The sequence below is a fragment of the Peromyscus leucopus genome, chromosome 15, assembly GCF_004664715.2.
Source record: "Peromyscus leucopus breed LL Stock chromosome 15, UCI_PerLeu_2.1, whole genome shotgun sequence".
Classification (NCBI taxonomy): domain Eukaryota; kingdom Metazoa; phylum Chordata; class Mammalia; order Rodentia; family Cricetidae; genus Peromyscus; species Peromyscus leucopus.
The window spans coordinates 69,097,711-69,121,038 of NC_051076.1; the positions used below are offsets into that span (position 1 = coordinate 69,097,711).

The window sequence follows — 23,328 nt, forward strand, 5'->3', positions numbered from 1 at the left end:
TAAAGTCAGGATGGTCACAGGGCTCCTTTACATGTATAAAGTCAGGATGGGTCACAGGGCTCCTTTACATGTATAAAGTCAGGAATGGTCACAGGGCTCCTTTACATGTATAAAGTCAGGACTGGTCACAGGGCTCCTTTACATGTATAAAGTCAGGAATGGTCACAGGGCTCCTTTACATGTATAAAGTCAGGATGGGTCACAGGGCTCCTTTACATGTATAAAGTCAGGATGGGTCACAGGGCTCCTTTACATGTATAAAGTCAGGATGGACACAGGGCTCCTTTACATGTATAAAGTCAGGATGGATCTTCTGACATTTTCTCTGCAGTTACTCTGCTCCGCTACACTCTGGCCTGCTCTTCTCTCTCTCTTACTTTCAGCTGTGTTTTCTTCCACCTCTCAGAGCTCTTTTCTTGTTGTTTTTCTCTCTCTCTTACTTTCAGCTGTGTTTTCTTCCACCTCTCAGAGCTCTTTTCTTGTTGTTTTTCCTTACATATTTTCTTGTGGTAAAATTCTGTAATTAAAAATGTTCTCTCAGGGTGTGGTTGTGCACACCTTTAATTCCAACACTTGGGAGGCAAAGGCATGGGGGATCTCTGAGTTCTGGCCATCCAGGCTGCATGGGTGAAATCCTGTCTTAAAAAAAGAAAAGGGTATTCTCAAGTTAAAATGATATCATTTTTTTTTCCATATTAAATTGTTCTATTTAGTTATTTTGTGTCTTTTATTTTCCTTAGGTATTTATTTGTTCTGCAGTTAAAACAAGATATTCTCAGTGGGAAGTGAGTATTAAATTATTCAGTACATAACTTCAGAATTTTCGAGTAGTAGAAAAGTAACTTAGAGAATAAGTTCACTGCAAGGCTGGGGAGATAATAGCTCAGTAAGTATAGGACCTGAATCTGCACCCCAGCACCCATGTCAAACCCAAGAGCATGGTGGCGTGTGTAACCCCAGTGCTGGGGCTCGTCGCTGGCCAGCCACCGGAGCCAAAATAGTAAGGTGGGAAGGAGCAGAGGATGGTTCTGGACATGGCCCTCGGGCCTCCACATGCTCACACTCAGGCAAGTGTACTTACATATATATACACACATAAGTCTAGAGTTGTGTAAAGCAAATTGTCAAGGTGCAATGTATATTATTATTTATCTTAAAGATTATGGAATTGACTCAGCCAATTTGTATTTTGATCTCAGATTAGAGTGTCCTTTTGATACAGCCGTTCAGTTGGCAGCTTATAATCTGCAAGGTAAGTAGTTCCTGTGCTTAAGACTGGAGCATAATGCTTTTGTGTGATGCCTGTCTAAGGAATAAAATAACATCAGACAGCAGGCTAGAGAAGACAACACTTGTGTTTGTGTAAAATTGTGCCATGTCCAACTCTTGACATCTGCTTTGATTTAAAAGACTTCTTTAAAAAGTTACTGTTTTTACTGCCTTCCCTTCGCAATTCTTTGCTCTTTTAATTCTCTTTTAAATTTTTTAAAAATTTATTTATTTATTTTTATGTTATGCATTGGTGGTTTTGCCTTCATATCTGTGTGAGGGTGTCAGATCCCCTGAAACTAGAATTACAGGCAGTTGTGAGCTGCCGTGTGGGTGCTGGGAGTCAGACCCAGGTCCTCTGGGGAGCAGCCAGTGTTCCCGACTGACCAGCTCCTGCTCTCTTCCCATCGGTAGTACTGTGAGGCAGTTTGCAGCCTGCCTGGTAACGGAACACATGTTCAGGGTGGACCCTGAGCTGGCTGTTTTCACAGAGAGACTGCAGCGGCATGAGAGTAACTTATCGTGGCTGTTCATGGCTTGAACTTCACTCTGAAAATGAGTTCATGAGGAGTCAGAGCACACCGAAACAAGAGCAGGCCAGTGCACAGTTAAAAGAGCCTGCTGGTCACTTTGAGGTGTTTTTTAATAAATGAGGTTACTGGGAAACTTACCCAAATACTTCTATTTAAGTATTTTCTCCTTAAATACTAAATGTCTCCTAAAGTTGACATTTTAAAGGAAAACTATAATTCCAGCCCTTGTTCACCCATTGAAAGGAAACATTTTTCTGGAATATCTCTGTATACACTGTAATTAGAGTTATATTTAACAATGCTCAGGACTTTAGGTTTTTGCCTTCTTCGTGGTACTTTTGTTCTAAGATCAGTAGTATTTGTCACTGTGTAGATAACAAAACTAAATTTGCATGTTTTATAGTAAACCTAGTACCTTTGCTTTTTTTATATTTTTTTTTCACTGTTCTTATCTGTCTCCAAATTAAAACTTGTTTTCTATCTGCATAATGAAGGGGAGGCATTAGTTTGAAAATGCTGTCTGCATTGTTTGTCCCTCCTGCCAGCCCAAGTACATGCTTTAAAATGGGGTTTGTATGGGACTGGGGGGATGACTTGAATGGTGAATGAGAGGTCTTGATCTGCACATAGAGATACCAGTCCCTGGCACCCATATAAAGATCTGGTAAAAGCTCCTAGAATTTTGGAGCTGAGACAGGCCGATGCAAGAACCTGACAGCCATTCACAATGGTGGGACAATGGGTTTAAGGCAGCGAGTCAGGAGCAATGCAGGAGACACCTGCCGTCCTCTTCTGGCCTCTGCATGCACAGGCTGTTGCATGACTCCTAAATGGTCTTAATAAAAACCCTGAGCCAGACATTAGGGTGAAAGCGGAAAGATCCGAGAAGCAGAGTAGCCAGCCTCTCACCTCACCAACTCCTCAGTTTGAAAGACTGAGCTCCTGTCTCCTCCTGCCTTATATTTCTCTCTCCGGCCAGCCATATCATTTCCTGTCTCCACCTCCCTAGTGCTGGAATTAAGGGTGTGTGCCACCACTGCCTGACCTCTGTGGCTAACTCCATGGCTGGGCTCTGTCCTCTGATCTTCAGGCAAGCTTTATTTCTTAGATTACAAACAATATATCACCACAGCAGGCAGAAGTATGTGCCCTTAAACACTTAATTACACACACACACACACACACACACACACACAGGATTTATTTATTTATATAAATAAATACATACATACATATATATGTATGTATGTATACATATATGTGTGTATATATATATGTATATATTTTATTTTAACACATTTGACTCACTAGTACTCAAAACATTAGTCTCAAGGGGATAGGAACTCCAACTGAGTGGTTACCATTATTATTCATTATGGTAAAATAATTTCTCCTTGTATTTTTTTTTCAAAAAAAAATTTTTTTTTAGTATTAATGATTTTGCATTCCAGGCAAGTATTGTATCTCATAATATGATGCTATATACTGTGCATCTTGGGTTGATTTTTATAGCTGGCATCTGATTGCCTTAAGAATTATAAGGTCAAAGATGTATTTTTCCTCTGTGGAAATACAGGAATTTATTTTCAAAAGCTAAGTATTAGTATATGAATAAATGAGGAGAAAGGTGTAATTAAAAATATGCCACCAACAAATGTGATTTATGTTGTCTTACTCTTCTTCTATTGCTATGACAAAATATCATTACCAAGGCAGCTTATAAAGGAAGCATTTAATTTGGCACTCAGAGTTCCAGAAGATTAGATTCCTTGACTATCATGGCAGGGAGCAGGACAACAGGCAGGCAGGCATGGCGTTGGAGCGCTAGCAGAGACCTCACATCTAATCCCAAGTATGAGGCAGAAAGAGGGTAACTGGGAATGGCATGGGAGTTTCAGCCCTCAAAGCCCACCCCAACTAACATACCTCCAAGAAGGCCACCGCCCAATCCTTTCCGCCAGCGTTGGCCCAAGCATTCGGATATATGAGCCCGTGGGCGCCCATTCTCATTGAAACCACTGCGTTTGTGTGCAGCCCAAGTCCTAGCACTAGACCAGGCTTACTGGGGCATGGTCCAGGCATGGTGAGTGGCTGGTAGCTTAAGAAAGAATGTTACTAATCCTCTTCATCTTTATTTGCAAAACATGTTTTTTAAAAAGGATTTTCTTACAGGTTTTCCCTGTGTAGTCCTGGCTGTCCTGGAACTCGCTCTGTAGACCAGGCTGGCCTCTAACTCACAGAGATCCACCTGCCTCTGCTTCCCGAGTGCTGGTTTAAGGTGTGCTCCACCACTGCCCATCTGGGATTTTCTTAGTATTATTAACACAGCCTAACTTTGTTAACTTGTATTTGTAGCTGAACTTGGCGACTATGATCTGGCTGAACACAGTCCTGAACTTGTCTCTGAGTTCAGGTTTGTGCCCATTCAGACTGAAGAGATGGAACTGGCTATTTTTGAGAAATGGAAGGAATACAGGTAACTCATAATTTGATCACATTTTTTAAAAATCACCACCGCCATTATTTTGTATTTATTTTCTTTTGTTTCTATTTTTCACTAAAAATCACTTTAGACTTATAATTACTCTATTTTAAATTTCAGAGGTCAGACACCAGCACAAGCTGAGACCAATTATCTGAATAAAGCCAAATGGCTAGAAATGTATGGAGTTGATATGCATGTGGTCAAGGTAAGCTCTGTTTTGTGGTGCCGTTATTAAAAATGTATTCCTGGGACTAGAGGGATGGCTCAGCAGTTAGGAGCAAGTGCTGTTCTTGTACAAGTCCTGAGGTTGGTTCCCAGCATCTGTGTCAAGGTACACACAAATACCTATAACTGTGTCTCCAGGCGATCTGATGCCTCTCTTCTGGACCCAGCAGGTGTTTGTACTCAATGTGTCCATACACATAATTTAAAAATAATAAAAAATAAGTCCTTTTTAAAAAATTGATTCATTCTTTGCAATTTTTATTCTTTTTTTTTTTTTTTTTTTCCAAGACAGGGTTTTTCTGTAACAGCCCTAGCTGTCCTGGAACTCGCTCTGTAGACCAGGCTAACCTTGAACTCACAGTGATAAATGTGCTTATCTTACATTTGTGTACTTTTGAAATATTCTTTCCACGGTGACCCCACCATGTGGTTCTCACTGTTAGGATTTTCCAAGGCTGCCCTATCCCTTTGCCTCCACTGCCTGGCTCATTTGTGTTTTTTAATGCAACTATGAATTTTGTAGTATGAAAGAAGGCACGGAGTTTGTATAAAATGCCTCTGAGTATTTTTGATGTCTGATAGGTAGAGGAAGTGGTTGAGATTAGATATTGAAATTAGATATTGAAAGACTAGAATAAGCTGGGTGTGGTGGCTCACACCTTTGATCCCAGCACTGGAATGCAGAGGCAGGTGGATCTCACTGAGTTCAAGGCCAGCCTGGTCTACAGAGCAAGTTCTAGGACAGCCAGGGATGTGTAGAGAAAGACCCTGTCTCAAAAAACTGAAAACCACAACAAAACAAAAGACTCAAATCTATAGAAAAATTCATTATGAAAGACAGAAAACTAAAATTCTAGAAATGTACACGGATGCTTGTAAGATGTTGATTTTTAAGCTGAGAAACTATTTTTACTAGCATTTAGGTCACTTTTTCTTATTTACTATTTTGTATCACTGAAGCTTACTATTGAGTAGACTTTGCTACAGAAATAGTTCTGGAAGCAAGATTAATACTTTGTAGCTTGAAGAGAATTATTTGCTGGAAACATCTTGAATATAAATATTAGCCTATATATACTATTTAATTGCAAAAAAGAACCAGTTGTGTGAAAACTTGAAATCTGTTTCTTGTGTACAAATATAATGCACTTTATATTCTCTTCTTAAACTAGGCTAGAGATGGGAATGACTATAGCTTGGGACTAACTCCCACTGGAGTCCTTGTTTTTGAAGGAGAAACCAAAATCGGCTTGTTTTTCTGGTAAGCAGTGTGAATATCAGAGGTACTCTGGTGTTTAATGAGCAAAGGCGTTTATGCTGTTAATGAATGAAAATGTTTGGCAATCGAATCATGAGAAGTTTGCAGGTGAAGTTGTTTGCTATTCTGGTATTTCTCTGCAGTCTCTCTCGCAGAGACAGAGACGTTCAGAGTCCTCTAGCTCTGTGAACCAACCAGTGGTGTCAAAAGTGTCAGTGTGTGTCTCAGTGTGCTTATCTTGCGTTTGTGTACTTTTGAAATGTTCTTTCCCACGGTGACCCCACCATGTGGTTCTCACTGTTGGGATTTCCCAAGGCCGCCCTATCTGCAACAGAAAGAGGAGGGAGATGCTGGTGCTTCTGTTCCTCCTGCTGTCAAGCTTGACTCCCCCTGTTTCCCAGCTTCTGTTTCCGCACTTAGAGATGGTGCACAGATTTCATGACTCTGAAGCGTAGAATGGGCAACTGTTTGCATTATTACATTTTTGTTAGAACGAATGCAGCATTTAGGCATATGTTACAGACAGGAGCTAAAGATGGCCCATGTGACACATGGCTCTTGTGACATGCCAAGACTGTTGGCTTCAGCCTTCCTACCCAAACTCAAATTCACATCCAGGTGTTACTGATAAAAATAGAGTAGGAGACCCTAATCAGTAATGTTTTCTTTTATACCCTTTAAAAACACTTAATGACTTGTTGTTATATTTAATACCTGTGCTGTTTAGCCCTGAAAATTTTCTTTAGGGCTACAGAATTCATTGTGCCACATTAGGGGTGTGCAAAATACATGTATTTCTCGTTTCCTTCATATTTTTAATGTCTGACATATGGGCACCATCAGTTTGTTAGTTGGTTGCTTTTGAAGTATATGTTTGCCTTCCCTTTAGAGACTTTGACGGGCAGTGCTGGCTGCCTTAACCTTCTTACCTGTGTTTGGAGATAAGGAGACATCTTTGATATAGGAAAGGATGTTCCCCTAATATGCCTGTTGATCTCATATTATTACAGGCCCAAGATAACCAGATTGGATTTTAAGAAGAATAAACTAACTCTAGTGGTTGTGGAAGATGATGATCAGGTAGGAATTGTACTATATTACTTAATAATAGTAGTTGCTTGGTAAGAAATGGGGATGTACCTCATAGAACAAAAACTCAGCATATACTTTGAAGTAAGTTCCTCATTCAGGTCAGACCATCCTAAAAATGTACTTTTGTGCCATTAATCTTAAAGATAATATAAAAGCTTATCATCTGTTATTTCTTGTTGATCATGTATCTGTAGTGTACAAAGGTTACATTTAAGTGACTTGATTCCTTAATTCCTGATAAGAGTTAAAAGAACAAGCAGTTGCCTTTTATCGGAACGCTTTGGAGGCAGGGACAGGTGAATCTCTCGGCCAGCCTGGTCTGTATAATGCTGGCCAGTGAGACCTTGTCTCAAAGAAACAAACAAAAAAATCCACCTGGTGATTATTTTTTACAATAAAATGTGATTTGAGTTTTTTTGTCAATTTTTTAATATAATTTCAGTGTGGTTCCCATTTAAAGATGATTTTTATGTATTTATCTTAGCTTTTATCATATTCAGGCATATTTTCATGTTCCCATTCAGCTTTTAATTGACTTTTTGGTTGTATTTATAGATGTGATAAGCAGTAGGCAACAGTCAAGTTGTATCACTTTTTCTGAAGTTTTGCGGATATTAGATTTTATAGATTCTTACTGTTTTAAGTTGGAGACCAGATAAGTAGTATATTGTATTGTAATAGTAACCTTCTTCCATTTCTCTGTAGTTATTGAGGATATATGTAGACCTGATTAAATATAGTAACTAGCCAAAAGAGTAAGACTATAGCTTAAGGTGAGGCCCTAGATGGCTATACTTTTTTAAATTTTTTAATATGGGCATTAGACAGGTCACTTTTATAAAACCGTCTCTGAGTTTTTTGGTCTTAGATAAGTGAAATGATAGTTTATCAGAAAATCGGTTAATGGGAAGCATTGCTTTTTAATCAGTGCACTTTTGATTATCTTTTCTTGTTACAACTAAACCTGTTCATTTATCAAACAGAAAAGGAATTTTTGTGGCTGATATAGTGTGATGGTTTTTACTTCATGGAATGAAAGAGAAACATCCATATTCTTGGGGGAGTTTGAGTGCAGCGGATTGCCTAGTGGAGAAGTTCTTTTAATAGTGTTGTTGATTAGTGGTAATATAGGATTACACGATCTTGGCAAGGCTGCAGAATAGACACTTAGCTCATGACATCATTTCATGCATAAAAATGATACATAACCGAAAAAAACAGAATTGATATGAAAGAACTTTATGATACAATAAGTGAATTGTTGATATGGTAACAGTTTTATGTGTGAGTTTTTAAAAAGAAATTTTGTATTTGAGACTTTCCTATCTGTGTATGCATGTTTTCATCAAATCCGCCCCTCCTTGCCTCCCCACTGGTTCTCCCATTCCTCGATTTTTTATTTGTTTTGATAGTATTTCAAACTACTGTATCTGTTGTGTGAGGTAGTTTTCATTTTGGATGATTTTGATTTTATTCCCCCTGTTTACATTTCCCTAGCTAGATGTGTTTCATAAAACAAAAAACAGAAGATACAAAGGTCCCGAGTTCTATTTTGTTGTTTTTTGACTGGTATTTTAGATTTGTATTTTGCTTAGTTCCTAGGAATTTACAGAACTACCTTTGTATCTTGGTGAAGTTTGATTTTCAAACTTTCTTACCAAAGCTCATAGTTTGGGCCAAAGAGATGGCTCAGTGGTTAAAGGCACTTGCTCGAAGCCTAGTGACCTGACTTTGATCCTTGGGACCCCCATGATGGAAGGCAAAAACCAACTCAAACTATCCTCTGACCTCCATGTTTATGCCATGGCACACAAGCATGTACACACGTACACACACACACACACACACACAAAAAAAAAAAAAAAAAAAAAAAAAAAAAAAAAAAAAAACAACTAAGTTTTTTTCCCCCTGTAACTCACCCTGTAGACCAGGCTGACCTCGAACTTACAGATCCGACTGCCTCTGCCTTCCAAGTGCTGGGGTTAAAGGCGTGCGCCACCACCACTTGGCTAGGCTCTCTTTTTTTCTTTTACGTCACGTGTTCTTGTTGAGCATGGAGTCTATACTGCTAATGGCAGAGCTTTGGAGGTAGAGGCAAAAGGAACCGGAGTTCAATGGCTGTTTCAACTACAATGAGTCTGTTTCAGCAAACAAAAGCAAACAACACAAATAAGTTCTTTGCTCTCTGTAAACTAGAGGTAGAAAGCAGCAGGGTGGTGGTAGTTGTTTGGTTTTCAGTGTTGAGGCAGTGTCTTGGTATGTAGCCTAGGCTATTAGGATCATCTTCGCCCTGCCCCACCATCAGCAAATGTCCAGATCCTCTGGCTCTTAAATACCTCACCCTCCTGCAGTGTTCTCTGAGCTTTAAACTGGAGGTGTTCTATTATAAATATATTAATTGGGGTCCAGCATCCCATGGCCAGTTTGATCTTCGCATTTTGACCAGGTGTGTCAAATGTGGCTGTAGTAGGTTCTCTAGAATCTGTGGCCTCACCAGCCGCAGGTATTTGGCTGAGTTTACAAGGCCAGATTCCTTTTAGTAAGCAGGCCTTCATACAGTTAAATGACTGTTGGTTCCTGCCCAGATGTGAGTGCCACTATTGCACCTTTAGGAATGAATAGCTTGCTGTGCTGGTCATTGTTGTCATTTGTAGGCATTATAGCCAGATAGGACTACTTACTGCTTTTCTTCCCTGGCAGCGTTTATGGCTCCTTCCAATACTATGAGAGCTAGACCTCAGAAAGGAGGCTTCCAGGTCAGATCCAAGTTGATTCCTCCAAGTCCTGTGTCCAGAGTAATACAGAATTACTTTCTTTTTCAGGAAGGCACTAAGGGTAACAGCAATAGCCTACATTGTTTGACGTAGGAGAGTCTCTTGACTTGAAACAACTTGAAAGGAGGTTTTTCATGTCTGGTACCAGGTTTTCTTTTTAGGTAGTATATGGTTTCGGAGGAGAGGAACATTGTGAGCCCAAGTGGCCTAACTTAAACTGTGTGTGTGTGTGTGTGTAGAGAATTTTAATTTTATCACTATCTATACTTTCTTCTAGTATTCTTTGTTTTGTTTTGTTTGTTTGTTTGTTTTTCTGAGATAGTGTTTCTCTGGGTATGTATTACAAAAACAATGTAATAGTTCCTGATGGCTTTTTCTAACATCCTTTGTGTTATTTGCCCTCCTCCTCCTCTCTCCCCTTCCTAGCAACAGAGTGTTACTATTCTCTCTAGTGCTCCTGCCCCCGCCATGGTTCCTTTCTACTTAACCTGGTTTCTGTGGTTACTCCAGGTTGTATACTCTAACCTCTAAAGACTTGGTGCTAGAATCCATAAACATGAGAGAACACACAACAGTTGTCTTTCTGGGTCTGGGATACTCACTCAGTATAATATTTTCTTGTTCAACTTTTTACTCGAAAATTTCATTTTTATTTATTTTTTTACAGCTGAATAGTATTCTACAGTGTATATGACCACATTTTCATTGGGCATTTAGGTTGTTTCCACTTCCTAGCTATTGTAAACGAGTGATAATGAACATGACTGAGCAAGTATCTGTGGAGTAGGAGGGCAAGTCCTTTGGACATGGATCAAAGAATGCTGTAGTTAGATCCTGTAATAGATTTATTTTTAGTTAGTTGTTTTTGTTTGGTTGGTTTTGTTTTAGAATTTTCAAACTGGTTTCCAGAGTGGCTGCATCAGTTTGCAGTTACACCAACAGTGAAGTAGGAAGGGTTTTCATCTCCACATCCTTGCAGTCATTTGTTGCTGCTTGTTCTTTGACTTTCTTTGCATTTCCTTGATTGCTAGGGATGTTGAATACTTTTTAAAATACTTCTTAGCCATTTTAATTTCTTCTTTTGTGAACTCTGTTCAGATCTTTAGGTGGCTTTTAGTTGGTTGCTTGATTTCTTGAATCTGGTGGGCTTTGTTCTTGTTTTTGTTTTGAATTCTTTATATATTCTGAGTACTAATTCTCTGTCAGAAGTGTAGCTGGCAAATACCATCTCCCACTCTGGACTTCCTCTTCATACATCTGATTGTTTCCTTTGTTATACAGAAGCTTTTAGTTTAATGAGTTCCCTTTTGTCAATTGTTGGCTATAATTACTCAGTTAATGGGGTCCAGTCTAGCAAATAATTTCCTACACCTATATCTTTGTGGATCACTATCTATACTTTCTTCTAGTATTCTTTGTTTTGTTTTGTTTGTTTGTTTTTCTGAGATAGTGTTTCTCTGGGTAGCCCTGGCTGTCTTAGAACTTGATCTGTAGACCAGGCTGGCCTTGAACTTGAGAGAACCACCTGCCTCTGCCTCCCAAATGCTTGGATTAAAGGTGTGCACCACCACTGTCCAGCAATTTTTTAAATGATTTATTTATTTTTATTTTATATGCATTGGTGTTTTGTCTGCACATGTGCATGTATGAGGATGTTGAATCACTTGGAGCTGAAGTTAACAAACAATTGTAAGCTGCCATGTGGGTAATGATAATTGAACCTGGGTCTTCTAGAAGAGCAGCCAGTGCTCTTAACCTCTGAGCCATCTCTCCAGCTGCCCTGACCCTGTATTCTATTTTTCTTTCTTTTTTTTTTTTAAAGCATACCTGTCTTAGTTATGGTTTCTCTTGCTGTGAAGAGACACAATGACCACAGCAACTCTTATAAAGAAAACATTTAATTGGGGTGGCTCACTTACAGTTTCAGAGGTTCAGTCCAGTATCATCATGATAGGAAGCATGGAAGTGTACAGGCAGACGTGGTGCTGTAGTAGTAGCTAAGACTCCTACAACTTGCAGGGAACAGGAAGTCGACTGAGTGTCATACTGAGCAAAGCTTAAGGAAGAGACTTCAAAGCCTACCCTCCCCATGACACACTTCTTCCAACAAGGCAATACCTATTCCATCAAAGCCACACCTCCTAATAGTGCCACTCCCTTTGGTGGTCAGTTACATTTAAACTACCACAGTACCCTAAATTCAATTTTATGAAGTTGAAATATATATTATATATAAAGTAAATGAATACAGACATTAAGTATTTAAGGCTCTGGGTCAAATTATACTCTAATGCCCCCCTCCCTTTTTTTTTTTTTTTTTTTTTCATTTTTTCTTTTCTCATACATTACATCCTGACCAGTTTTCCCTCCCTTCTCTCCTCCCAGTCCGTCTTCCACACCTCCCCTGTCCTGCAGATCAGCTCCCCCTATTCCCCTTCAGAAGAGAGCAGGCCTCCCAGGGATATCAACTGAACATGGCATAACAAGTTACAATAACACTAGGCACATATTCTCATAACAAGGCTAGACAAAGCAACCAGTAGGAGGAAAAGAACCCTGAAGAAGTGCAAAAAAGTCAGATGCCCCTATTCCTGCTTGTTAGGAGTCCCGTAAGAATCATAACATACATGCAGAGGATCTAGGTCAGACTTATACAGGCTACCCTGATTGTCAGTTCAGTCTCTGTGAGCCCCTTTGAGCCCATGTTAGTTGATTCTGTGGGCTATGTTCTTGTGGTGTCCTTGACCCCTCTGGGTCCTACAATCCTTCCTCCTCCTCTTCCTCAGGATTCCCTGAGCTAATGTTTGGCTGTGGTCTCTGCATCTGTTTTCATCAATTGCTGATGAAGTGACTCTGATGATGATTATGTGAGGCTCCAGTCTACAAGTAGAGCAGAATATCATTAGCAGAATAACATTAGGAATCTCTTTTTTCCCGCCAGTTATGGTTTGATTCTGTCCCAGGTCTCTGGGCTATCTAGCCTCTGGTTCCTAGCCCTCCAGGCAGTGTCATTTGTGGGCTCCCTCTCTGGCATGGGTTTCAAGTTGGATCGATCATTGGTTGGCCACTCCCACAAGTTCTACACCACTTTACCCTAGCACATCTTGTAGGTGGACAAATTGTAACTGGTCAAAGATTTTGTGCCTGGGTTGGTCCCAATCCCTGCACTGGAAGTCTTCCCTGGTTACAGAAGACATAACAAAAGATCATTACTAGGAGTCTTTGTTAGGGTCTTCCTCGTAGATTTCAGGGTGTTTCCATTGCAGTAGGTTTCTACCTTGCTCCCCAAATGCCCCCCAGTTCCAGTCATCTCTCCCAGTACTCTCTCCCTCCAACCCCTACCCCATCCCTCCTGTTACCATCCTGACTGCCCCTGGTCCACCTGCAAAATCAATTCTATTTTGCCTTCCCAGGGAGATTCATGTGTCCGTCCCCCGTCCCCCGTCCCCCCCAGCCCTCCTTGTTACCTAGCCTCTCTGGGTCTGTGGATTGTAGTGTGATTATCCTTTACTTTCCAGCTAATACCCACTTGTAGTGAGCACAAACCGTGTTTGCCTTTCTGGGTCACTGTCTGCTCTCTATTCTTGTTCCTGAACGCCCCTTTCTTCCCTCAGCCTTCTCAGTGCTGGCATTCCAAGCATATGGCACCACACTCACTACAGCTGAAAGAGTTGGGTTTTGTCTGGGGGTTTTTGTTTTGTTTTTTTTTTGTTGTTGTTGTTGTTGTTTGTTTTTGTTTTATTTTCTGAGACAGAGTTTCTCTGTGTAGACAAGGCTGGCTTTGAACTCCAAGAGATTTGCCTTCCTCTGCCTCCCAAGTGCTTGGACCAAAGGCATATTGCTGCCACACCCATCATAGCACATGTTTTTTTTTTTAATGGCTTCTGGGCTTTTCATGAGTGTTGTATATACTTGCCCATATGGAAGTGTGCACGGAGGTGAACGTGTGTATGTGTTTATGGGGCCAGATATTGGGTACTGATTACTCTCCACCCTAATGTTTTGGAACAGGGTCTCTACTGAACCTGAAACTCACCTATTGGACAAGACTAGGTGGCCAGCACCATACTTGCCCATCCCCAAAAGGTTTCAGAGAGCAAATTAGATGCTTTTTTATTTTTTAAGGTTTATTTTATTTTATTTTATTTATTTATTTTTATTTTTAAGTTTATTTCATTTGGTTTTTTCAAGACAGGGTTTCTCTGTGTAGCTTTGCACCTTTCTTGGAACTCACTCTGTAGCCCAGGCTGGCCTCGAACTCACAGAGATCCGCCTGGCTCTGCCTCCCGAATGCTGGGATTAAAGGCGGCCGCCGCTGCTGCTGCTGCTGCTGCTGCTGCTGCCGCCGCCGCCGCCGCCGCCGCAGCCGCCGCCGCAGCCCGCCGCCCCGCCGCCGCCGCAGCCGCCGCCGCCACCACCACCTGGCGGTTTATTTCATTTGTAATTATGTGTATAGGGTGTGGGTGGGTGGTTAGTGCAGATGACCTTGAAGACATGAGATCTTGTAGAGCTGGATTTATAGGCTGTTGTGAGCTGTCTGTGGGTGCTGGGAGCCAAATGTGTCCTGAAAGAGCTTTGCCTACTCTCAACCACCGAGCCATCTCTCTAGGACCTTTGTTATTACTTTTCTGCACTGTTTTATTTCAAGACAAAGTCTCATCTCACTCTGTAGTCCAGCTGGCCTGGCACTTACTGTGTATGCCATGCTGGCCTGACCTGGTGGCATTCCTCCCGGTTGCTGGGATTATAGGCATTCACTACGCTCGTGGCTGCCTTTTGGTATTGGTATGGTTGTATTTGTATTGCTGAAATGGGAGACATGACTGACTTCATAAACAGCACTTTGTCTCTTCCAGGGTAAAGAACAAGAGCATACCTTTGTCTTTAGACTAGAACATCCAAAGGCCTGCAAACACTTATGGAAATGCGCCGTGGAGCACCATGCCTTCTTCCGTCTCCGAGGACCTGTCCAAAAGAGTGCTCATCGGTCAGGATTCATTCGCCTAGGATCGCGGTTTCGATACAGGTTAATTTCCCTAAGTTTGGACATCACCCTCTCTTGCATACAGGCCAGAAAAGTTAAGCCAACACTAATTTTACTGAGGCAGAAATCAAGACAGAGAAATAAAGTATGTTGCCAAAGATATTTATTGGCCAAAATTTATAAAGATGTAATATTATTGATAATTATTTCTTGAGTAGATGGGAAATAAGTCATATTATTGATTTATATATTGACACATTTTATATATAGTAATCAAGCCACATTTTAAATTTATATAACAAGGTGAATTTTCCATCTAACAGGTTGCTCTCATACAGAAAAATGTATGGGATATTAGTATGAATAATCCTTTGGTTCTCTATAAACCTAAAGACCAGTTGCTCTTACTGGCTCCTTTGTCATGAATTTGAAATGTTGCAGTTCATGTTACGTCTGCGTAGCTGGTCAGGGTGAGTCTGCAGCATGTCTGTGGACTCATTTAAAGAAGGGCTGAGGGGGCCCGGCATGGAGCACGTCAGTCACAGGGAACTTCCTGAGAATTCCTGTTCTACCCATGTCAGAATGCTGAGGTGTCCTTCTAAGAAGTACAATAGCAGTTTGTAAACGTTTCTGGACAATTTTTGTGGAAATACAGAAAAAGTAACTGGAGTTAGGGCTGAGGACATAGCCCGTTGGTAGAGTGCCTGCTGCCATGTATAAGGCCTGCAGTTAAATCCACAGGACCACAGAAGGAGAAGTAACTAGAAATCTTGTTTTGGATTACACATTTTGCATTGATTCATGTGGTTAGGAAATTAGAGGTTGCTTCCCTGAGAGCTTGGGCATTCTCTCATGGTTTAATATGTTTGTAGGTGATACACATGCTTAGGAGAAATCCTCTATTATTAATGTTACATATTTTACCAAAGCCTGGGGAATTAAAAAAAAAATATTTGGGTGCTTGCTTCGGCAGCACATATACTAAAATTGGAATGATACAGAGAAGATTAGCATGGCCTCTGCGCAAGGATGACACACAAATTCGTGAAGCGTTCCATATTAAAAAAAAAAAATTTTTTTTTTTTGGTAAAGAGAAAAAGCAGAACTATGGGTAGTAGTTCCCTTCTGGATGCTTCTTCGCAGGATAATCTGAGTGCAGACATCTTACCCCTGTGCTGGTTGCCTTAGATTGTCTTACTGTTGACTTGCCTCCTTTATTTTAGTGGAAAAACAGAATATCAGACCACAAAAACTAACAAAGCAAGAAGATCAACCTCCTTTGAAAGAAGGCCCAGTAAGCGATACTCCCGGCGGACCCTCCAAATGAAAGGTGACGTGCAGCCCTGTTCCAAAGGCCTGTCCTTCCTGCCCGTCTTCATGTGCTAGCACTCCTTGTTTGCTGGAGAGGAAGCCGCCTGAGTCTTCTTAAGTCGTTTTCAGTTTATTAAAACTGTTCATTATGACGGCTTCTGTATCTAGCTGGGATTAAACTTGATAGTAGCCCAGTTCAGATGACAGGAGCAGTGTTTTTGTTTGCACTTAGTTTTTCTTTTTAGTATGTCTGTACTAGAGCAGTTTTTTGGTTTTTTGAGACAGGGTTTCTCTGTGTAGCTTTGCGCCTTTCCTGGATCTCGCTCTGCAGACCAGGCTGGCCTCGAACTCACAGAGATCCACCTGCCTCTGCCTCCCGAGTGCTGGGATTAAAGGTGTGCGTCACCACCACCCCAGCTTGAATGGTTTTTAATATTAGCATGTAATGAGTAAATTAGATTGATTATTTTGTAGGGGAGAGGGTGTGTGCATGCATGTGTGCCTGTGTGCCATTTTATGAACCATGTGAAGACCAGTGCCCTGGAACTGGAGTTAGAGACAGTTGTGAGCCACCATGTGGCTGCTGAGACTTGAACCAGGTCCTCTGGAAGAGCAGCAAATACCTCTGAGTCATCATTCCAGCCCCCAAAGAATTTTTCAGCAAAAATTATTCATATTAGGCTGATGAGATAAAGGCACTTTTTAAGGTGCTTGCTGCCCAGTGGGACTGACCTAAGTTCAGTCTCCAGGACCACATAGTGAAAGAAAACAGACTCCACAAAGTTATCTGCTGACCCCCACACTTCCCACCCAGAGACACTCAGGAAAACAGTATAAAAATGAGTGAATGATACTGTTCCATATTGTAATTTACTGTTAGAAATTCTACTAAATCAAATTTAAATTTTTAATTATCGGTATCTGTCATGCATAGATATTTATAGATGTTTACAAATTCATAAATGTTATCTGCCACTTAAGATCCTTCACCTATGTAAGGAAAGCATAGTTTCCTTGAAAAAAGTAAACTAAAGCTTGTGTTAGGTTCCAGACTTGAACTTCTAAAACACAGTTGGGTGGGCGTGTCTGCTGCTGGGTCAGTGTTGTACAAAACACGCCGCGGTCTGAGGGCAGCCGTGCTGCTGTTGCCTGGTTCTTCTGACTGGTCCATACTCACTCTGTGTGCTCATAGAGTCAAGTATATAGCTATAGATTCGAATAGTTCCGGGATGGCTCAGAGCCCTGTTACCTCGTCTTTTCAACTGTCACAATTCAGAATCAGTTCCTTCATCCAGGAGGCTTATAAGAAATTAGTTTAAAGGAACAGATGTGAACCAGCAGTTTGGCTCATGAGTCAAGTTGCTGGTCGCTATGCCTGATGACCTGCGTTTGATCCCCAGGACCCACATTGTTTCAAAAAGAGAGAATGGACTCCCATGAATTGTCCTTGCTCTTATGCATGCTCTGTGGTACTGACATGCACACAACAATACATTTTTAATGGAACTTTTAAATGAATGATGTTGAGCTGGAGAGATGACTCAGCAGTTAAGAGAGTGTACTGCCCTTGCAGAAGACCCAAGTTTGGTCCCGGCTCCCACATCAAGTGGCTCAAAGGACCCGTAACCCCAGCTCTCTTCTGAGCTCCAGGGGAACCTGTGGTCTTGTGCACATAGCCAGCCACACAGACACATTCAGGTCCACATAAACAAAAGTGAAAGCCTGGGAAAGAAAAGAATAGATGCACACAGTGTTTTATTGAAAAACAGAAGTAGCTGCTGCTGGCCTTACTGGTCTGACCTGCAGCACAGCCTGTGTGTGTTTTCACAGTTAGTCACGGATTTACTTTGAATAGTGCAGCAATTTGTCATGCGGGGTGGACTAATAAGATGTTATCTTTTCTCTTGTCAGCAAGCACAACAAAACCTGAAGATCTTGGGTGAGTAATGCCTTGCAATGTAGGAACTGAGACAATTTTCCTAGTTGTGCAATTTATATAGCTGCTATAATTAGTTAAACAAATATTTGTTGAAAACCTTGCCAAATGTCAGGTTTTTCATAGGCATTGGGAGGAGAATAGGGAACAAATAAACACCAATAAAAGTGACATTCAGAACAGTTAAGCTGCTTACAGGAGTAGAGTAGTAGGGTGGGAGTAGCTATGTTATATGGAGAATGGCAAAAGCAATTTGCTTCTGGGATGAATTGCACTCAGTCATGGTATATGACTCTCACTTCCATGTTACTGGCTCTGGCTTGCTAGTATTTGTTGATCTCTGTGTCTATATTCATCAGAGGTGTCTGTCCATGCATTTCTTAGACTCCTTTTCCAGTTTTGGTATGAGAGCGATTCATGATCTCACAGAATAAGTTGGTAAATAGTCCTTCCTCTCCTGTTTTTTAAGAAGAGTTTGTAAGGAATTGATAGGAACTCTTTCTTAATACTGTGACAGTATTCATCAAAGCCATCTAACCTGGATTATCTCTAGTCTGATTTTTAAATTCTTAATTCAGTCACCTCTTGTAGACATGTTTTAGGCTATCTTAATTCCTGGGAATGTAGTTCGTATTTTTCCAGTCTTTTTTCTATAAGATCAATTAATTGTGTTATACCTGATTCCTTTCTCATTTTAACTGATTTCTTCCTTTTTTCTTAGTCCAGCTGAGTATTGGTCTGTTTGTTAGCCTTTCATTAATTCATGCTCTAATACCTGTTTCTTCTTCTTACTTAAGATGTCGTTTGGTCTGGCTACTTCTGCCTGCCTTCCTTCTTGTTTTTTTGTCCCCCAGGACCTTATGTGTGCTATATGGGCAGGTGCTCTCCCACAGAGAGAGCTACATCCTGGGATTGCTTCTTTGTCCTGTTTTCAGTTTGTGTCTGAGACAGTCTCACTTTGCAGCTCTGGCTGGCCTGGAACTCTCAGCTTGCCCACCAGGCCTAGCCTGTTTCTTAGTTGTTTGAAACAAGATCTTAAGAGGACCCACACTAGCCTTACACTTGGGGTCTTTCTGCTTTACCTTCAGAGTGCTGGGGTTTAGAAGGATGCACCAACACACCCAATTTCTTATTCTTTATGTTATCTTAGGGTGGGGTTGGGCCACTTGAGACTTTTGTTTATTTTTCATGTTTTTGAGATGGTCTCATCGGGCCAGGCTGATCTCAAGCTTGCTGTGTACCCTGACTAAATTTGAACTCCAGATCCTGGTGCTCCAGCCTTCCTACTGCTGAGATTGCTGGCCTGAACTAACCACATCTGCCATAAGCTTCCAGCTGTAAAGTTCCCCTTGAGCACATTTAATTGCATCCTGTAAATCTTGGTGTGTTGCGTTTACATTTTTTGGTTCATCCCACATTGTTTTTTAATCCATGTTGGTTACTCAGGAATATATTGCCTAATTTCCCCATACGTGTGAATATCTTAAATTTTCTATTTTTTTTTTTTTTTTTTTGGTTACAAAGTGTGTTGTAGATTATTTTAGTTCCTTTAAATGTGTTAAGACTTGATCCTGGTGGCTCCATTCATTTTAGTAGTACGTATTAGTGTCTCCCAGAATGCTTATTACACACGCCTTTAATCTCAGCACTTAGGAGGCAGACGCAGGCAGATTTGGATCTGGATGAGTCTGAGGCCAGCCTGGTCTACTTGAGTAAGACCTTGTCTCAAAAAAGACATAGTAATAACAACAACTGTCATTATTATCCTTATTAAATCTTATATAATTTATAAATTATATTGTAATTCTATACGTGTTGTGAATTTTTATATATTATATAAATATAATTATTACTGTAATAAAATCAGATTCAGAATATACATGCAAATATACCTTTGTGTGGGGTGGGGGTGGATAGGTCTGTCTGTCTGTCTGAATTAGAAATTCTTCAATCAAAAGAGGTTTGTTATTTTTCAGATACTGAGTAGTCAACTATACCGTAAAAGAAATGTTTATTACATTTGTTTATTTATTTGGTGGGTTTAGTTGTAGCAGTGCATGTTTAGTTGTGCATGTACCCCAGTACCCGTGTGGAGGGTAGAGGACAGCTTAGAAGAGCTGCACCTCATGGGTTCTAGGGATTGCAGTCCTGCTGACAGGTGTCGGTCTTGGCAGCAAGTGCCTTGACCTGCTGAGCCGTCTTTCCAGCCTCGGAATTTTCCTGTTCGGTTTTCTTCACTTAAAACTAGAGCCGGCTTGTGATTAGTGACCCATTACAGAAACACGTGGCTGCTGGGAACAAGGACTCTTGATGCTGTTAAGACTAAAATGAGTAAGGAGTTGGGAGGAAGCGAGGGTTTCTACTGAAAACTTCAGATTAAAAAGTGCATTTTTGTGCCTTTCTTGGCGCTGTGCTTTAGATTTTTTTTGTTTTTCTTTTGAATTATTTAGAAACTGTTCTTACGAGGAAATTGACGAGGCATATTAGCTCTCTGTTTTTTTAAATGGTGTTTGTTTATTTAGTAGATCGTGTCTTGCTTTCTTGGAACAGACTAGGACATGACATTTCACCTTAAAGATATGCCGTGAAAGTAGTAGAAATAAAGAAACTATTTAAGCAGTGATATGATGTTGAACAATTAAGGTTTTTCTTTGCAAAGTCCTTTCTCTAAGATGTTCTGAAATACAAGTTTCTAATCAGAGCGTAGTAAGTATAAGCATGGTCTCTTTTCCAGAATTGGAGTCAGTTTTACTTCAGTGGGTAAATGTCTCTTCATTAGTGATGCTTCTGACTCTAGAAGACCACAGAAACAGGCTACTGAAGAAATGATGGCCCTTTGGAGGGAGAAATGGTATAATTATAATCTCAAAGATTATAAAAGACTAAGTTGAGTGGCTCACAGCTCCAGATGATCTGAGTTGGCCTCCAAGGACACATACACTTACGTGTATGTGGTGTGTTTGTAATAGGCTTTCAGAAGTTAAATGGTGAGACAGCCCCCCCTCTCCCACCCCCCCCACACCCCCACCACCACCACCCTGCCCTGAAGGTTACTAGGTACCTCTCTTTCTTTCATACAATCTCAGGACAACCTGAGTTTGGACTGGCATGCATGCCCTTCGCTCTTACCCTTGCCGTTCTGTTCGCATGGATGGTTTTGCTCCAGTGGACTGGAGAACAGTGCCTTTTTTAATAGGGTCTATTTGACCAAAAACATTTCTCGACCTTGTACTTTGCTGTTTCATAAAATATACCAGTTTGAATAACAGGTTTGTAAATTGCTGGTGTCAGTCTCTCCTTGTGAGCATGGACTAGAAGTCCATGAAGAAAAGGTAGTGTTTTAAAGGATAGTTGATGTTCATAGTCACTAATATGTTTTCTTTTTCTAAATGAAGAGGCCTTGGTATGCTGCACAGGCTAGCCCGACCGCCTGAACTCAAGACACTCTCCTCCCTGAGCGTCCTTCTAACTGAGCGGTGGGACTGTAGGCATATGCTGTCATACCTGGGTTAAAGCAGCGTAGAGCCAGAACAGAGGAAGGAAATTAAGCAGAGGCTATATATGAGTGAAAAGGGTCAGTTACTGCCTGTGGCCCTTTACAAAGCCCTTCTCCAAGATGCTCCGAATAGAACATACATTTCTGATCAAGTTCACAAATCAAGTGCAAGGGAACCCAGCCAGCCAGAGCATGACAAGCATGGCTCTGGAGGGCCTTGCCCTTCTCCCCAGTCCCCCTGCCTTGCTAAAAGCTGCTACGTTACACTCCTGAAGCCAGCCACAGGGTCTGTTCCCTTATTTGGCTCCTTCCTCCTCCTGAGACTGACTATCAAAGCATTGAAGTCCAGCATCCAAAGCCCCCTTTGGCTGCCCTAATTAACATGCCCAATTAAAACTAAACACCTCATCCTAACACAGGGTTTCTTTCCCTTTCCCTTTCTGAACCGCCATTTTCCTGTGTACCGCGTCCGTCTCCCCTGTATGTAGAAGCAGCTCTATGTCCCCGCCGAGACAGACACCCCTTCCCCTCTCCTTTGTTACTTTCCCTTCTTCCTTGTCCTCTAGCTCCTGTCTTTGTCTCTTATTCCCTGCACTTCGTCCCTCTGGGGCGAATAAATCTCCTTAGTGCTGGGAACTTGGTCTCTCGGTGTCTTGTGCCGAATACTGGTCCCTTCATCAAATGTCTTGAATTAACTTCAATTGTCTCTTCGTTAATGATGCTTTATTTGTTGATTTCTGTCTTTGTAGTATTAAACATCAAACCCAGGGCCTCCTGGATGCTAGACAAGCATTCTGCCAGTGAGCTACATACCAGCCCTACTTTTTAATTATTAAGAAGTTATGAGAAAAGTAATGTTTTTTACATTTCATATTATTCTAAACAGGAAGCTTTGATTTAGTTAATATGGCTTATTATGAGAGATATTTTTCTCAAGTTTAAATTGTTTGAATTTGTTGTTGTTACTGAAGTTATTCACAGATGAAAGAAATGTTTAAAAGTAACAAAGGAACCATAGATTCATTGAGGCTAATTGCTGCTCCAAGGAGGCTTGGTGAGATTTAATGTGCGGACTAGGAGGTCACTTTCACCAGAATGCTATAGTCTGGGAAGAGGGAGCTGGGAATCAGACTCGAGTCTCCTGGAAATTCAGCACTTAAAAGTCAGTAATAAAAGAATAATTGAGATTCAGTGATTAAGCATGCTGGCTGTTCTCCAGAGAATTCGTTTGATTCCCAACTTCCTCATTGGACAACTCACAACTGCCTGTAACTCCAGGCCCAAGGGATCCAAGGCTTCTCTGGCCTCTTCAGGTACCCTCATACATGTGTGCACACATGGATACACACACACACTCTCTCTCTCTCTCTCTCACACACACACACACACACACACACACACACACAACACACAAATAGAAGTAGAATGAATTGTTTTTTAAGTGAGGGATGATGAGATAAGTCAGTGGATAAAGGTACCTGCCCCAGAGCCTGATGCCCTGAGTTCAGTCCTCAGGACCCATGTGGTGGAGGGGGAGAACCTCCGGCCAGTTGTCCTGACCTCCAAACAAAGTGAACGTTTAAACCTTCCTACCTTCATGTGATTTTGAATAAAGGGATGTTCTGCAAAGGTGCGATGCTTGTGACAAAGTTGAGTCCCATTACCGTCTCTCCTGTGCTAAGTAGAACAGTTCGCACGAATTATATAAAACTGAGTACTTCACAAACAGTGACAGAATTATTAATTTAAAAACTAGACAGGCGGGGATGGCACACACCTTTAATCCCAACACTTAAGATGCAGACACGGGTATGTGTCTGTGAGTATGAGGCAAGCATGGTCTACAGAGCAAGTTCCAGGACAGCCGAGGCTACAGAGAAAAACCTTGTCTTGAAAAACCAAAAATAGATAGATAGATAGATAGATAGATAGATAGATAGATAGATAGATAGATAGATACATACA

The 23,328-nt window shown here is 41.0% G+C and overlaps 1 protein-coding gene and 1 non-coding gene across 8 annotated transcripts in view; both read left to right on the forward strand.

Annotated features, from left to right (window-relative positions):
- The window catches only part of Epb41l5 (erythrocyte membrane protein band 4.1 like 5), a 121,399-nt gene that overhangs the window by 30,774 nt on the left and 67,297 nt on the right, over nucleotides 1-23,328 (forward strand). For all 7 annotated transcript variants that reach the window (XM_037211482.1, XM_028879804.2, XM_028879805.2 and 4 more), the window contains 9 exons: nucleotides 741-785; nucleotides 1,200-1,252; nucleotides 4,158-4,278; nucleotides 4,405-4,492; nucleotides 5,685-5,773; nucleotides 6,781-6,850; nucleotides 14,493-14,662; nucleotides 15,844-15,950; nucleotides 17,843-17,870. In XM_037211482.1, the coding sequence (XP_037067377.1) occupies nucleotides 741-785; nucleotides 1,200-1,252; nucleotides 4,158-4,278; nucleotides 4,405-4,492; nucleotides 5,685-5,773; nucleotides 6,781-6,850; nucleotides 14,493-14,662; nucleotides 15,844-15,950; nucleotides 17,843-17,870 (771 nt within the window). The remainder of the gene's footprint in view (nucleotides 1-740; nucleotides 786-1,199; nucleotides 1,253-4,157; nucleotides 4,279-4,404; nucleotides 4,493-5,684; nucleotides 5,774-6,780; nucleotides 6,851-14,492; nucleotides 14,663-15,843; nucleotides 15,951-17,842; nucleotides 17,871-23,328) is intronic.
- Nucleotides 15,578-15,684, forward strand: LOC114700246. The gene has a single exon (XR_003735647.1). It is a non-coding gene; the product is annotated as a U6 spliceosomal RNA (small nuclear RNA).